This window comes from Naegleria fowleri (assembly GCF_008403515.1).
Source record: "Naegleria fowleri strain ATCC 30894 chromosome Unknown tig15, whole genome shotgun sequence".
NCBI lineage: Eukaryota > Heterolobosea > Eutetramitea > Acrasida > Naegleriidae > Naegleria > Naegleria fowleri.
This window is the reverse complement of record NW_025407947.1, coordinates 1-16,556: the sequence shown is the minus strand read 5'-3', so window position 1 is coordinate 16,556 and position 16,556 is coordinate 1. Positions and strand designations below refer to the sequence as shown.

Here is a 16,556-nt window from a genome sequence, read left to right as displayed (position 1 = left end):
CCTCCTCCTCGTACCACGTTTGGTATTTGATAGTAAGCCAACGAACCGTTATTTTTTAATCCAACACCAAAAAAATGGAGCCCTCCTCACCACCCACCAACATCAAGGCTTTAAATCAAAACGGCAACCTCAACAATCGCGGGACGTATCAGCAAGTGCTGTTGAACAACACTGGAAGCCCAAAACCCTCAACTCCTCAATCTCATAGCAAACAGAGTAACAAACAACAAAATAAGCAATCATCATCCACACCCCTAGGTTCAGTTGCAGGCATGAAATACTCTCCACCCTCATCATCGGGCAGAAAGGTAAGCCCAATATTGCCCAACTCCAATGATCCTCCAAACTCTCCACCTCCACCACCAATCATTGTTGTAGGTGAAGAGGATCTCAACCTTAGTAGCTGCTCGGATAACGAAATTGTCAATCCTGCTCTTGTTCAGAATCTCCACAACGGAATTCAAGCTTCCGATTCCAGCTCAACCACGAGTAACAATGAGGAAGAAATTTCATTCACTTCACCATTGTGTAAGTTTTTTTTTCATTCTTCCGACCGATCCTTAAGGATCATCGTTACACTTCGTTTTGCTGCTAATGATACTTTGCATATTGCCATACGACGATTCATACATCAAACTTGGGTCATCCCTACTATCAAACTGCTTCTAACTACATTGCAGACAAGCAAGCACAACCAATTATTAATATTTGTGGACAACCAGGATTGCCCGGCTTTCAAAATGGTGATATCATCGAGGCGCGATTCAGTGATATTCAAGGCATCTTGATGCTTCCAAAGGATGATTTTATTGGCGACTCCTCCTTCGTTGTGGCTGAGCAACACCAAATACGGCTTGTGAACATGAAACAAATGAACGTATCAACCTTCTACTCAACCCAACTGCATAGTCCACGTGGCATGGCAATTTACAAGGGATCCATCCTCGTATGTGATAGCCAACAACATAAAATTAAGATGATTTCATTGGATGGCAGAAGAATGACCACGTTTGCCGGAACTGGACATCGTGGCTGCTCCATTGGCAGGGTGAGCGACGTGCTGTTTGATACTCCCACTGCTGTGTGTGTAGTTGGAGAGAATGTGTTTGTTGCAGATACTGGAAATCATCGAATTGTTCGAATTAATAATGGATTTGCTTCGAATGCAGCCGGTACTCCAAAAACACCAGGTTTTCTCGATGGAAAGGTTCAAAATACTCTTCTCAATTCGCCTACTGACATTATTGCCAAAGACAACGTTTTATATGTGAACGATTTTGGTAATTTTCGAATTAGACAATTGTTTACCAACTACAGCGACATGAGAACTGTCATCGAGAGCACCGAAAAGATTTATGCCATGTCTGTGAATTCAGATGGAGAGCTTGTATTAGGAACTCACAATACTCTTTACAAGTACAACCTTGAGACGAAGGAAAGTTCTTCAATCTTATGTGAAACGCCTGAACCAATCAAAAAGGTCATATGTGCTTCCCGAAATATGTATTTGGTTGCTTGTGCAAACTCTATTCATGGTGTTGAAGATCAAAAACCAAGTACCAATATCAGTACATCCATGCTTGACCTCAAGCATTTATCTAGAAAGTTGAAGGCTACTCAAAATTTTTCATTTAATGCCTCGATACAAGAAAGCTGGAACAATGAAAGTACCTTTCAAAAACCATCCTATTTTGAGCTCATTTATTGTTATGAGCAAGACTTGTTGGAAATATTTAGCTATTACTGTAACAATGTCACTCACACATTTATGGATGTGAATGAAATGACCAGCAATCAATTTTTGAGATTGGCAAAAGATTGCAAAATAGTGGACAAAACATTCAATTCAAATGCAGTATTTCTCATTTACGAAGAATCAACGAAATACTCTCCAACATTTAAGATGAACTTTGACGATTTTTTGAACGCTTTAGCGTTTATAGCAATTAGGAAGTATTCAAAAATTCAAATTAACAATATTTCTGACATGGCCAAACATGATGACGATGTTAAAGTTCTTTTAAGAAAACTCCTTTTCGAGCACGTGTTACCAAATTCTGGAAAGCTTATCCAAGATCCTACTCCGTCAGAATTATCAGATCCCTCTGTTAATTCATTGTGGAGTGCTCAACAAGATCATCTTTACAAAATATTCATGTACTATACCCAAAAGAAGAGATCTCACAAAGAAACCTTACAATGGGTACATTATAATAAGGGCCTTCACACTCTAAATGTTGACGAATTTTTCATGTTTTGCTCCGATTTTGAGATATTTCCTCAATTCTTTTCCAAGATTCAACTTGCAGGAATGTTTACCTCGTGCTGTAAAACTCATAATGAACATATATCTGAACATGCTTCCAAGGAGGGTCGTTTAATGACATTTGTAGAGTTCTTGGAGTGTCTAGGAAGAATCGCTCTTGCAAAGTACAGCGAATCACCTTTGTGTGATGTGTACAAAACTCCTCGTCAAAAGATTGAAGGATTACTGGAGCATATGCACCTCTCTGAGGGTAGGAAATTTTTTGCTGCCCAACTCGGCAACCGTTTGTTCAACAATGTGGAATCACCAATGAAGAAACAACTCGTTCAACAGATGAAACAGTCATACTTGGGACGTAACCCTCAACGATCCAAACTTCAATATTCAGATTTTTCATTCGCAAAACAAAAATTAAAGGACAAGGACTCGATCGATATTTCATTAAGGAGGATGGCAGAAGAACAAGAACATTCAGAAACGAAATGTAATGCAAAAGATGTTGTACTGTACCTGGCTTCCAAATCGGATGATGAGACATCTTGGAAGTTCATAACTTCAGGAGAATTGAGCCTAAGTTTCTCTAATGTGCTGTCGTTTGTGGATCAAGAAGGTAACTGTTTGTTCAAAATTCCTCTCTCCAGCGATGGCCTTCCTGTAATTGAAGAAAAAGAATTATTCCATATTTTCAGAGATGGAGTACTAGTGGATGACCAAAGTATTTATGCTATACAATTCAGTTCCAAAGCTTCCTCAGATACATTTGAGAAAGAATATGAAACTATAGTGCAAGAAGAAAAGAGAAACGTGTTCACTTCGTCTCCCTTTAAAAACGTTTCCTTATTAGTCCCTAATGTCAGTACCCCTAAGAAATCTAAAGACTTGCTGAAAGTACCTTCTACATCCTCGTCATCATCGGGAGTTGTTAACACTCCTAACAAGAGTGTTGTGAGTGGAGGAGCTAGCAACAATTCCACACAGCGTTCACAGCCTCGCTCCCAAACACGCCCAGAAAAGAACAGCCCCATGAGGAGTCAGTCTGGAGTTAGCCCTATTGCCATGCTCGCGCACAATTCGAATCGAATAGCCCTACCATCATCGTCACCATTGCTAACCAGTCATCTGCATAGAACTCCTCCTTCTAATAACACTCCTGGAAACAATAGTAAGATTTCCTTATCACCTTCAAAATCTCTTTCAGATTTGTCGAGTAGTGACATGAATGCACTACTTACTTCCAAACAACAATTACCTTCAACTTTGCACAGAGAGATGGGAATTTTAACGGTTCAAGGAATGACCTTAAACAAGGGTGACTGTAGTACATGGTCCAGTCATGATATTCGCAAATTATTAACCACACCCAAAACGAATGGTGGTGTCGGACTCGTGGCAGAACAAATCGCTGATTTTACGCTGTATGGTAGCGATTTTGAGACCATTGTCGATGCTCTCGTTCGTTTCGAAGGAGATGACGAAGCCAAAATTGAGCATGCTTGTACACAGATTTTTGTAGATAATTTGAGCATGCGCATAAGACAGCCTATCGTCAGATGGATCTTTCAAACGTTGTTGAAGAAGGTTTAATTGTTATGTTTACCAACAACATTTTTATAACAAAGATCTTCTAAGTCAACATAAAAATAGGCATTTTCGACATGCATTTTTTGTGGATCTATTTTGATTTTTTATCGATTTCTTGATGGCAACAACAGTTATACACAAGAATCTGGCTGAATGGCAGGTTTGATTGGGCCCTCACTTCATTCAATAAAGCCACTCATTAAAGGATGTGGTTGTGGAGATGCCATCTCCAAGAGTCTCCTCAAAAGGATAATCTCTTTCATGATGAAAGAACCGCAAAAAGTACAAAAAAGAGCTCGAAAGAAAAAGAGAATATCGAATCACGGCCGATTTGTGTAGAATTTTAAAAAATAATGTCGAAAATACTTAATGTTTAAGACTGTCCTCATTCCTGTAAAATCTCAAATATTTTGCAACGTCAAAAGTTTTAAGCGCCAAAAAAATTTACGATCCAACAAAAAAATTCAAGAAGAGCATGCCTCTCTCAAGTACATCGGACAACAGTCCCACTCCGATTCCTGGTGCTGGAGACACTCAAGATGAAGACACCATGAATGATTCCATTAAAAAACACCAAAAGAAGACTCAGATGGCTTCAACAAAATTGAAGGATACATCGGACGGAGCTCTCACGAAGCAACGGATCATGATCGATAAGGTCAAGAAAGACAATGATCTCCTCCGAGAAACAATAGCAAATTTGACTAGACATATCAATACGAGTGAGAGTGTCGCCATCGGAAAGAAAATCAACAAATTAAATGATATTATTTATAACATAACATTGAAAATACAAGAAGAAAAGAGAAAGGTCGAAAATTTGGAGGAACATTTTAAAGATATTTCAAACAGAATCGAGGAGGCTAGAATAGAGAGATCCGGTGTTAACGTATCTAAAGAAAGTAATCGACTAGTAGAAAAGCAAATCAAAGTTTTGGAAAACAGGCTCGATAAAGCGCTTGTAAAATTCAACGAGGCACTGACACATAATAAGGTTTTGAGAGACCAAATTGAAAATTTGAGAAAGGAAAGAGTAGTTTTTGACACCATTTACAAGAAGATGGAAAAAGAGTTGCAAGATAAGAAGAAGGAGATGGCAAAAATAATAGAATTGTCGAACGCAGCATACGAGGAACGAGGTCAAGCACTGGAAGAACAAAAGAATGTCAAGAGAGACCATCAAGCAGAGCTTGAGAAGATTGAAGAAGAACGCCAACAACTCGATCGCTTATTGAAAGAGGCAGAAAAAGTCACTGAGAAGTTGCAACAAAGAGAGCTGGAAAGACGAGAAAGAGAAATTCAAGAATCAGCCGAGATGGATCGAAAGAAGCTCCTTCGTTCCTCGAATTGGTCCTCAGCAGGCAACAAATCTCGTACAACAGATGTGAATGAAAAGAGAAAAATACTTGAAGATCGATTCGCCAAGATTGAGGAAGCCACAGGAAAGAGTATTGACGAGCTCATTGATCACTTCTCTCAGTCTGAAGATCAAAACTTCTCCCTCTTCACCTACGTCAATGAGTTGAACAGCGAAATTGAAAAGTTGGAGGAGAACATTTCTGAAATGGAAGAGGAAATTAAGAAGTTTAAAGGGGAAGGTGTCAATTCAGAATCTCAAAGAAAGAAGGTTCTTGCAGAAATTCAAGAAAAGATCAACGAGACCAACAGTAAGACCGATCTGTACCAACGAAAATACGAAAATTCCCTCAAGACTCTGGAAATCATTTCCCGCGGAATTGAAACCATTTTCAACAAGCTCAAATGCGATCCTACATCCATTTCGGACATGCTCGGAACTACAGGTGTCACAGAGTCCAATATGATGATCTATTTAGGATTCATTGAGCAAAAAACAAATGATATTGTACAAATGTTTTTGGCATCAAAGAAAGGAGAACGATCGAAGGATGATTTGGCCATGTCAGGTCCCAAGCATCCAGTTGGATTTACAGACGATCTGGCCATTGAGCCACCTTCGACCAATAACGAAGGCATTTCAGATGAGGATGACGACGACGATGAGGAACGACCATTCACCAGAGAGGAATTGCTACAAAAAGCAAAGAAGACTGGTCTCACTAAGAAACCAAAAAAGAAGACCACCACTAATGTAAAATAAACACACACTCCTGATTCTATTGATTCATTGAAGGATACGAGCTCTTGAAATGACGCAATTCAATTACCGCACTGCCAATATTCTCTCTGAGAGCTTCCAAAGCAGCCTCTCTGCACCATGAATGAATTTTTGCACCTGTCCATCCATGATCCTTAATCACGGAAACCAATTCTGCGATGTCGATCGTTGGAGAAAATGGCATTTTTCCTTTTCGGTGGTTCCGTTCAGATTTGAGTTGAGGTAGGTTAGATCTAAAGTGGCCTTCAATAGTGAACTACTTACTTTTGTAAACAGTGAAAATATCGAACATGTCATGCTCATTGGGTTCACCCATCTCCAAAATTTGATCCAATCTTCCCGGTCTCAGTAATGCCTGATCAATCAATTCAATTCTATTTGTACATCCAATAATAAATACTTGTTTTCTGTTCTGAATTCCATCCATTTCATTAAGTAGTTGAGAAAGAGCTCGCGCAGCCGATCCACTATCTGTCACCGATGCATTACTCTGCAATTCTCTTCTTGGAGCCAAAGCATCAATCTCGTCAAACACAAGTACACACGGGGAGAGTTGTCGTGCGCGTTTGAAAATATATCGAATCAACTTTTCTGTTTCACCCACATATTTGCTGAACATTTCTGGGCTGTTGTTGGAAAACGTCGGTATTATTTTTGCATATTCGCATCATTATATCAGTATTTTATATGCACAAAGGCAATAACAATAGTTTCATCATAATTGTCACCACTACATTTTCAATTCTGTATACTACCTACCATTTGAGTGAAATGTAATTCATTTTGCCCAAAGAAGCCAAACTTCGTGTGAGTAAACTTTTTCCACATCCTGATGGTCCATGCAACAAAATTCCACAACACGTTGGTAAACCATATCTTTGAAAAGATTCTGGATATTCCAAAGGCCAATACAACAATTCTTTACATCGTTGTTTGATATGATTGTATCCTCCAATATCTTGAAATTCGTTATTATTGGGATGCCCTTGTTCGTTGGATCTCAATACTGTGAAGAGATTTTCAGTATTCAATTGACTGGGTTTCACCACTCGAAGTGCATATTCAAAATCTTTCCACTGAGGTTGAACAAACGTTTCGATAGAGGTGATGGCCATTGCATTGTTGATGGACTTCTGACTGTGTTCACACTCCTCATTCGAAAGTGCATGATATTGAGCCATTTTGAAAAGTCTTTGAATGTCACGTCCAACATAACCAGGTGTAAACCTTAACAGATTATTAATGAAAATTTCTTTGATTTCTGGTGGGAGCGTTGGAAAAAACTTTCGAAATTGAATATCGAGAATAGTAGACCGATCTTTGAGGCCGCTTGGAATTGGAATGTAAAAATCTCTTTCGAAATGTCCACTTTGTCTCACCGATTCATCTAACTCTTCAATATTTCGATTAGAAACTGCAATAACTGCCACCCGTCCAGAATTGTTGAAAGTAATTTTCTGCAAGCATGATAATAAGTGATCAAACTTTTTCCCCATATTTTCAATATCGTCCAAACAAATAAGTATTCCTGTATCTTGAGAATGGTGTAAATTTGAAAATAGATCTATAGAGAAGGAAGTTCCATTTGCAAATCGAACTTGAATTCCACGTTCTTTGTATTCCTCGCTTATTTTTCTGTAATTCATTGAGTGTGAATGAGGTAGAAATGCATCACCAATGACTGCATGTCATTTCTTGGAAAATATTTCAACTCGAGCACTTACGTCAAAATGGTTGTTTTTCCTGTTCCTTGTAATCCCCAAAGCAACATTGTTTTGGGAGTATGTGTGCAAAACTTGGGAGTAACATGAAAGACGGCGTCTGCAACAAACAATAAACAATACATTCAAAATGCCAAATTGTTCCGAATACTGCTATCATTTCATTTTGATATTACCTACCTAAAATTTCAGTAATTTTTGCCAACTGTTCATCGAGGCCTCCAATGGAGTCTGATGAAATATTCTCAATAAATGTTTTCGTTCTTTCCTTGTAGAGAAGTTGGTCATTTGTAAGTTTCTGTAAGGAAGCGACATTCGCAATGGGTGGTGCTTGACTCGATGAATTAAATTTCACAATAGCATCCCTGGTTACTTGCATGTACTTTCTGTTCGCAACATTTTGTGAAGACTTAAAACGTATCAAAATTGGATATCTCACTCCCATAAACTCTATGAGTGTCACTTGTCCGTCCACAACATATCTACCAAGTAATTTGGTTTTAATAAGAGAATTAAACAAGTCAACGTGTTTTTTGAAGATTGACTTTTCGCTAAATAATGCTATTCGTTCCATAAAATTTAAAATTTCTTGGGAGTCTTTTGGATTAAACATAGAGACAAGAATTTCCACATCATTATTCGTATTTACAGTAAGTTGTGAGCTATGCAAGAGAGGTTCAACAATACATTTGAACCGATTAGATTTTTCATCAGTTCCTAGCCGTTCCTCAATGAGTGAAATAATTTCAGAATGTACAATTACTGAAGACACCAAGCTATGTGAAGAATTATTGTGGTCATCAGTGGTTGTGCGATTATCGTCACTTAGTGCATGATTACTTTCTTTTGTCAAAAATCCACTAAATTCCAACACAAAAGTAAAAACAATTTCCGAACTGATGGATATTACGATTTGAACGGGCTCACAATAATTAATAGTCCTACTTTTTTTTGTTTCATTTGGTGATGATAACAGTAGTGATGGATCCAACAAGACCCTCTGCACACCAAAAACATCATCTTCCGAATGAGCTAAAAGCCTTACATCTTTCCAGTCATCCGTTTCTGAAGAAAAAACATTATCTTCACAACACAATAATTCATTACTTTTCATCATGGACTTCAATTTCCGAAGAATAGAATCAATCTAAGAGTCTGCTGATGAATGCTCTTTCCAAAAGAATCCAAAGGGCGAGAGCGAAGAGAGAATTTTTTTTTCAAATTTCAAAAAAAAAATGTTCACCGCCAAACCTGTCAGTAGATTCCTCGTGCGTCATCCGATGATGATGAACAAGATGGGAAAGCAATGTATCTCAGAAATGATGAAACAACAACAACAACAACATGGTAAGTGGTTGAAGGGTTTTTTTAAGGAATTTGGCTCATGAGGTGGTGGTTTTGAATGTGGGTTTTGATGATTTATGGATTTGATCCGGTCTGATGATGATTCCAATATTGTATCAATTATATTCCAATATTGTATACCAAAACTCAATCGACTGAATCGATGATTTATGTTGTTGAACGTCTATTGACCTGTACGAAATTGGATCATGATGGTCTGATCAATTTCTTCATCATCTTCCACCATATTTTGTGCAACACGAAATGATGAACTGATTTTGAAATACGCGTCCTTGGTTTATCTTGTTCTGTTTTTCACAATTATCTCACGTCATCCATTATAATGTACATTTGTTCAACAACAAACAACACTCGTAAAATTTCACCTCCACATCGGCACTACTATTACAGCCAAGTTTTCGACCAACATGATTTCATCCTTCCTTTCGGACTCTGCTGACATCGAGGCCATCGACAAACATACCAGAATTCAAGCATTCAAAGATTTTCTCAACAAGGATAACAAAATTTCTATAACCAAAGAAGAATTCCTTCGTTTGGCTCAAGAAAAGATTAAAATTTCTAGGGAAGAAGCTGAAACATTGTTGCAACAATTTGGTTCTGCTGCTGATGTATTACTATTGCCTGAAAATGAAACTTTGAAAGATCTTGTCATTCTCAAGCCAAATCTCATTACCAATAGACTTTTACAACATCTGAACGCTGACATTGTTGAACAAGAAGTCGAAATGAGAAAAGACCGGTTATTACAATTGGAGAAGGAACTTATTCCTCTTCGTCGTGTGAAGGAAGATTGTGATAAGTTGGCTGCAAAATCTGTCAATAGATTATTGTGGGGAGGATTTGTCTATTTAGTTACACAAGCATCAATTTTGGCTAAAATGACTTGGATTGATTATGGTTGGGACGTAGTAGAACCTATCACTTATTTTGTGACATTCTCAACAGCTACTCTCGGTTACATTTACTTTAATTTCTTGAAACGTGATTATTCCTATGAGCATGCTACTGAAATTTTGTTGCATAAGAAACGTTTGAAGTTTTACAAGCAAGTTAACTTTAATTTTGAAAAGTATCAAGAACTAGTTAAGGAATACAATTTTATTGTTTCACAAATTGAGGCCAATATCAAACTCGTTTACGGAACTGTGCCACTCAAATGTGAAGAATTGTTACACGCCATCAAGGAACAAGCTTTGAAGGAATATCAAGAGGGAAAACAATCATCATTGTAAATTGTAAGGAATTAAATTGAAAAAGTTCAATAATTGATAGCTTGTGATTACATCCAGCTCTCTTCACTTGTTTGGAATCTTAGCTGAGTGCGTGGATTGGGTCTAATTCGCTTCCATACTGTAACTCTGTCCAGAGTTATCTTGTAATACATTCTCGGAAAAGCTGGAGCCGAATAAGAGCGCCAAAAAACTTTAACGGTTCCCGCCTTTCAAATCTCGCGCCTTCACACAATTTAATTTTTAAGCTGATTGTCACTTGCCAATCCACTCAACCAGCATTTAAAAAAAAAACAACCAAAACTAAACATTGTGTTCACTCACAATAACTTTTCACACTCCTTCACCACCATCATCATCACTTCATCATCATGAGAGAAATTATTTCCATCTCCGTCGGTCAATGTGGTAACCAAATTGGCCAACAATTCTGGCGAACCATCTCCCAAGAACACGGTCTCTCCATGGACGGCAAATACATTGGCACCAACCCTCTCGAAAAGGAAAACCTCTCCGTCTACTACTCTGAAAGTGCTGACCGTTACGTCCCTCGTGCCGTTCTCGTCGATTTAGAATCTGGAGTTTTGGATGATGTCAAATCCAGCACTCAAGGTCAATTGTTCAGACCAGATAACTTTATCAATGCTCATTCAGGAGCAGGAAACAATTGGGCAAAAGGTTTCTACACCGACGGAACTGAATTGATTGAAGAAATTATTGACACTATTCGAAAGGAATCAGAGTTGTGTGATAGCTTGCAAGGTTTTCAACTCACTCACTCCTTGGGTGGTGGTACTGGTTCTGGATTAGGTACCTTGTTGGTTTCCAAGATTAAGGAAGAATTTCCTGATCGTATGTTGGCAACTTTCTCCGTTTTTCCATCTCCAAAAGTCTCCGATACTGTGGTCGAACCTTACAACGCCACTCTCAGTATTCATCAATTAATTGAGAATGCCGATCAGGTCTTTACTTTGGACAATGAAGCTCTCTTTGATATCTGCACCAAGAATTTGAAATTGTCCTCCTTGTCTGGCTTTGACGATTTGAACAAGTTGGTCGCTAGTGTCATGTCCGGAGTGACTTGTTCCTTGAGATTCCCAGGACAACTCAATTCCGATTTGAGAAAGTTGAGCGTGAATTTAGTTCCATTCCCTCGTTTGCACTTCTTTATGGTTTCCAATGCTCCTATTGTGGCCGAGATGAGTATGCAATACTCGAATTTGAGCATTGCCGAAATTACTTCTCAAATGTTCTCACGAAAGAATATGTTTGCAGCATGTGATCCCATGCAAGGTAAATACTTGGCTGCGAGTGCCATCTTCCGAGGTGCCAATTTGAGTACTCGTGACATCGATCAACAAATGTTGTTGTTGCAAAATAAGGCCTCTGAGAACTTTGTGAATTGGATTCCAAATAACATCAAATCGTCGGTGTGTGATGTAGCTCCAAAGGGAATGAGTGTTTCAGGTACTTTTATTGGTAATACCACTGCAATTCAAGATGTGTTCAAGAGAATTGGTGCTCAATTCCATCAAATGTATAAGAAGAAGGCTTTCATTCATTCCTATATTAATGAAGGAATGGATGAGATGGAATTTACTGAAGCTGAGGCCAATATGAATGATTTGATTAATGAATATCAACAGTATCAAGATGCTACCATTGAGGATGATGTGGATGCTGGTTTTGGATCAGCTCAAGAACAAGCTGAATTGGAACAATAAGCATCGCGAATGTTATGACAATCATTGTATGATGAACAATCGATCACCTTGCAATTGGATTGTGAGGTGCGAAAGGTGTCACCTTTTAATAAAAACAAACTAGATGACCGTATGTTGCTAGGCTTTTTTGAAACTTTAATTCTTCTTGTTTTTCGTTTTGTTTTCGTAGGGGTTGGTTGGATGATGAGCTTTAATGTGTTGGAATCATGCATTGCTATTAACAATTATTATTATTATTGTTAAATTTCATAATGGGTATAAGGAGGTGACAAGGTGAGCTCACTCATTCATACCTGTATGAATTGGTATCGATTGAATGAATGATGTATTTCTCTTCCATCTTTGCTTTGTTTTCCTCTTTTGGAATATTGTACAAACGGAGTTTACTTGGCTCACAGGGAGTTTACAACAAGGCTTGTCTCCAAGACAACCAAGACAAGCGGCTACACCCATTTTCTCTTCGCTCATTTTCTTTGTTCAATTTCAAAATCAGAGTTTTTGGGTCTTTGAAATCCTTACCTCCAATATTCACAATGATTTCATATTGAAAAAACAAAGCATTCCATCTCAACAAAATGCCAGCCTTTAACTATTCTCCAAGCCAAGAAGAGGAGAATTCATCATGTTTGAAATCTTTCCTCAACATGTTCAACAAGAAGAAGAATTTTGCTTCCATTTCACACCAAGAAGTGTTGTCATCCAACAACAACAACCACACATGTGGCACCTTGTTCTCTTCCATCACTATCCACAAGCTCAAACACTTTTTCCTCAACAAGCTATTCACCAAGAGAAACATCATCTTTCTTGCTCTTGTCTTCATTTATCTCTTTGGAGGATTATTGAATAATATGGGTGTTCAGATTATGGGTTATTACATGCCATTGTACAACTCTGGTTTTCTTTTGTATGGAACCACTCTCATGTACACGCTCTTGTTCTTGTTCACTGAAATTGGAATTGTTGTGGTGAAGAGAATGAAATGGAGTGAAATTAAGGATCGATGGCTCTTGTATGGAAATAAGAAGTTACAATTGGTGGTCCTTGCTTTGGGGTTCTTTACTGCATTTAATGGAGTTTTTGCACAGAGGTGAGTGTTTAATGGTGTTGTGTGTTCTTTACACTCCATTCACACATGTGTAACTCATATTGTTTTTCCATAATGACATGCATAATCATCTCAACTTTTTTGCTCACACATGCATGTACATGCTAACAACAACATTGTATTTTCCAAACATCATTCCACACCAGTGCCATTCCTTTTGTAGATCCAGAACTTACCGCAATTCTTTCTCAAGTCTCTGCTCCACTCACATGGATTTTCTATCCTCTCATCATGAAGAAGAAGTACGAAATTGGACAAATAGCTTCCTTTCTCATCATCTTGGGAGGCCTCTTATTTGGAAGTATCTATTCGTATCTGAATGGAACTGGAAGCAACACAACTTTCTCGAATTCTGTCTTTTGGATTTTGATGGCTTTGGGTAGTGCCATTCCTACCTCTTTTGAAACCATCTATCAAGAAGTGGCCTACGATAGTTACAAGGCTCCAATTTTCGTCGTTCTAGTCTATTACAATCTTTTCTCTCTCGTTGTGTATTTTGGATGGATGTTCATTGTGATGGCTCCCAATTTTGGAATTTGCAATGTTCCACCTCACACTCCCTTAGGTCTTTGTTCACTCAATGCGACTACTTGTACGAGTGTGGAACAAGTCTTCTCTCAGCAAGGAGAGGCCATTTCATGTTTCTTTGGACAATATGAAGTATCGAGTTGTTGTGGAGGATGGCAAGCAACTTGTTGGACATGCATGTTCACTCTCGGATATTACATTTTCTTTGTTTCAGGATCATTCATTATTGAAAAGTTCGGAAGTAACATGTTGGCCAATTTGAATGCTCTCTTGTATCCACTCACTGCCATCTGTTTTTGGATTGAACCGATTGTTGGACAATTCTATTCGAAACCGGAATGGTGGATTGGAGTTTCGTTGGCCATTATCACTTGTGGAAATTTAATGTATGAATGGTTTGCAAGAAGACCCTTGTATGAGATGGAACCTCGATGGTTGCCTTGGAGAAAATGGAGACATGAAGTGAACGAAGAAAAGAGTCATGGAGGGGGAGTTAGTGGTGTTGATATGGAAAAGAGAGGTCAATATGTGAGTTTGAATAATGATCGTGATAATGAGGAGGAGGAAGATGTTGCACGAGATGGAAAGTTGTAAATCTTTGAGAAACAGTAAAAGAAAATGTGGTTTCATGAAGTGTTATTGGGACGGAAAATTGTCGCACCTCACTGAGGTTTCGCTTTGTGTCAACTAGAAGTTCAAATTCCAGTTGAGAGTGCACTCTCATTTAAAAGTTGAGACAAGACGATTCCATTGAAAAAACGTCACTGATCAACGACGTTGAAATGTCGTGCTCAAGCAAAGGCAGGTTCTTATCGCGACTTGATTATTCAACACAGTCATGTGGCTTTGGATTATTGATGACTCAATCACTCTCAAGCGTTGACTTCAGGACATGCATACCTATTTGGTGTGAATGTATGGATTGCCCTGTCGTGCGTGACCATTATCATGATATTGCATGTGCGTGAACAATGTGCTCAAACATTAGTTGATTTTTCAAACACTGTGAATTTGACGGACGCGTCTGGCAATGGTCTTGTGAATTATCCTCTTCAAATTGGTCGACCTTTTCTCAAAGGGTTTGGGTTTGGGTTTGGGTTTGGGTTTGGGTTTGGGTTTGGGTTTGGGTTTGGGTTTGGGTTTGGGTTTGGGTTTGGGTTTGGGTTTGGGTTTGGGTTTGGGTTTGGGTTTGGGTTTGGGTTTGGGTTTGGGTTTGGGTTTGGGTTTGGGTTTGGGTTTGGGTTTGGGTTTGGGTTTGGGTTTGGGTTTGGGTTTGGGTTTGGGTTTGGGTTTGGGTTTGGGTTTGGGTTTGGGTTTGGGTTTGGGTTTGGGTTTGGGTTTGGGTTTGGGTTTGGGTTTGGGTTTGGGTTTGGGTTTGGGTTTGGGTTTGGGTTTGGGTTTGGGTTTGGGTTTGGGTTTGGGTTTGGGTTTGGGTTTGGGTTTGGGTTTGGGTTTGGGTTTGGGTTTGGGTTTGGGTTTGGGTTTGGGTTTGGGTTTGGGTTTGGGTTTGGGTTTGGGTTTGGGTTTGGGTTTGGGTTTGGGTTTGGGTTTGGGTTTGGGTTTGGGTTTGGGTTTGGGTTTGGGTTTGGGTTTGGGTTTGGGTTTGGGTTTGGGTTTGGGTTTGGGTTTGGGTTTGGGTTTGGGTTTGGGTTTGGGTTTGGGTTTGGGTTTGGGTTTGGGTTTGGGTTTGGGTTTGGGTTTGGGTTTGGGTTTGGGTTTGGGTTTGGGTTTGGGTTTGGGTTTGGGTTTGGGTTTGGGTTTGGGTTTGGGTTTGGGTTTGGGTTTGGGTTTGGGTTTGGGTTTGGGTTTGGGTTTGGGTTTGGGTTTGGGTTTGGGTTTGGGTTTGGGTTTGGGTTTGGGTTTGGGTTTGGGTTTGGGTTTGGGTTTGGGTTTGGGTTTGGGTTTGGGTTTGGGTTTGGGTTTGGGTTTGGGTTTGGGTTTGGGTTTGGGTTTGGGTTTGGGTTTGGGTTTGGGTTTGGGTTTGGGTTTGGGTTTGGGTTTGGGTTTGGGTTTGGGTTTGGGTTTGGGTTTGGGTTTGGGTTTGGGTTTGGGTTTGGGTTTGGGTTTGGGTTTGGGTTTGGGTTTGGGTTTGGGTTTGGGTTTGGGTTTGGGTTTGGGTTTGGGTTTGGGTTTGGGTTTGGGTTTGGGTTTGGGTTTGGGTTTGGGTTTGGGCTTGGGCCTGGGCTTGGGTTTGGGCCTGGGCCTGGGCCTGGGCCTGGGCCTGGGCTTGGGCTTGGGCCTGGGCTTGGGCCTGGGTTTGGGTTTGGGTTTGGGTTTGGGTTTGGGTTTGGGTTTGGGTTTGGGTTTGGGTTTGGGTTTGGGTTTGGGTTTGGGTTTGGGTTTGGGTTTGGGTTTGGGTTTGGGTTTGGGTTTGGGTTTGGGTTTGGGTTTGGGTTTGGGTTTGGGTTTGGGTTTGGGTTTGGGTTTGGGTTTGGGTTTGGGTTTGGGTTTGGGTTTGGGTTTGGGTTTGGGTTTGGGTTTGGGTTTGGGTTTGGGTTTGGGCTTGGGCCTGGGCCTGGGTTGGGCCTGGGCCTGGGCCTGGCCTGGGCCTGGGCCTGGGCCTGGGCCTGGGCCTGGGCCTGGGCCCACCTGGGCCTGGGCCTGGGCCTGGGCCTGGCCTGGGCCTGGGCCTGGGCCTGGCCTGGGCCTGGGGCCTGGCCTCTACCACCATCTGGGCCCTCTGGGCCTGCCCGGCCTGGGCCTGGGCCTGGGCCTGGGCCTGGCCTGGGCCTGGGCCTGGGCCTGGGCCTGGGCCTGGGCCTGGGCCTGGGGCCTGGGCCTGGGCCTGGGCCTGGGCCTGGGCCTGGGCCTGGGCCTGGGCCTGGGCCTGGGCCTGGGCCTGGGCCTGGGCCTGGGCCTGGGCCTGGGCCTGGGCCTGGGCCTGGGCCTGGGCC

The 16,556-nt window shown here is 40.5% G+C and overlaps 6 protein-coding genes across 6 annotated transcripts; 5 read left to right on the top strand and 1 right to left on the bottom strand.

Annotated features, from left to right (window-relative positions):
* Positions 1-74: 74 nt before the first annotated feature.
* Positions 75-3,850, top strand: FDP41_012531 (uncharacterized protein; the record flags this gene model as incomplete). Its single annotated transcript, XM_044703061.1, has 2 exons — positions 75-528; positions 681-3,850. 2 exons carry the CDS (start codon positions 75-77, stop codon positions 3,848-3,850), a joined length of 3,624 nt encoding a protein of 1,207 aa, XP_044565984.1.
* Positions 3,851-4,322: 472 nt separating this feature from the next.
* On the top strand, positions 4,323-5,966 carry FDP41_012530 (uncharacterized protein; the record flags this gene model as incomplete). Its single annotated transcript, XM_044703060.1, has 1 exon — positions 4,323-5,966. The coding sequence occupies one exon, from the start codon at positions 4,323-4,325 to the stop codon at positions 5,964-5,966; it is 1,644 nt and encodes a 547-aa protein (XP_044565983.1).
* A 16-nt stretch (positions 5,967-5,982) lies between these two features.
* Positions 5,983-8,822, bottom strand: FDP41_012529 (uncharacterized protein; the record flags this gene model as incomplete). The annotated part of the gene is made up of 5 exons (XM_044703058.1): positions 5,983-6,173; positions 6,249-6,610; positions 6,744-7,619; positions 7,709-7,805; positions 7,886-8,822. The coding sequence occupies 5 exons, from the start codon at positions 8,820-8,822 to the stop codon at positions 5,983-5,985; spliced, it is 2,463 nt and encodes an 820-aa protein (XP_044565982.1).
* Positions 8,823-8,940: 118 nt separating this feature from the next.
* On the top strand, positions 8,941-10,305 carry FDP41_012528 (uncharacterized protein; the record flags this gene model as incomplete). The annotated part of the gene is made up of 2 exons (XM_044703057.1): positions 8,941-9,052; positions 9,461-10,305. The coding sequence occupies 2 exons, from the start codon at positions 8,941-8,943 to the stop codon at positions 10,303-10,305; spliced, it is 957 nt and encodes a 318-aa protein (XP_044565981.1).
* Positions 10,306-10,673: 368 nt separating this feature from the next.
* FDP41_012527 (uncharacterized protein) lies at positions 10,674-12,026 on the top strand (the record flags this gene model as incomplete). Its single annotated transcript, XM_044703056.1, has 1 exon — positions 10,674-12,026. One exon carries the CDS (start codon positions 10,674-10,676, stop codon positions 12,024-12,026), a length of 1,353 nt encoding a protein of 450 aa, XP_044565980.1.
* A 575-nt stretch (positions 12,027-12,601) lies between these two features.
* On the top strand, positions 12,602-16,556 carry FDP41_012526 (uncharacterized protein; the record flags this gene model as incomplete). The annotated part of the gene is made up of 3 exons (XM_044703055.1): positions 12,602-13,116; positions 13,281-14,190; positions 14,741-16,556. Coding segments are annotated over 3 exons (3,241 nt in total), but the record flags the coding sequence as incomplete, so codon positions are not given.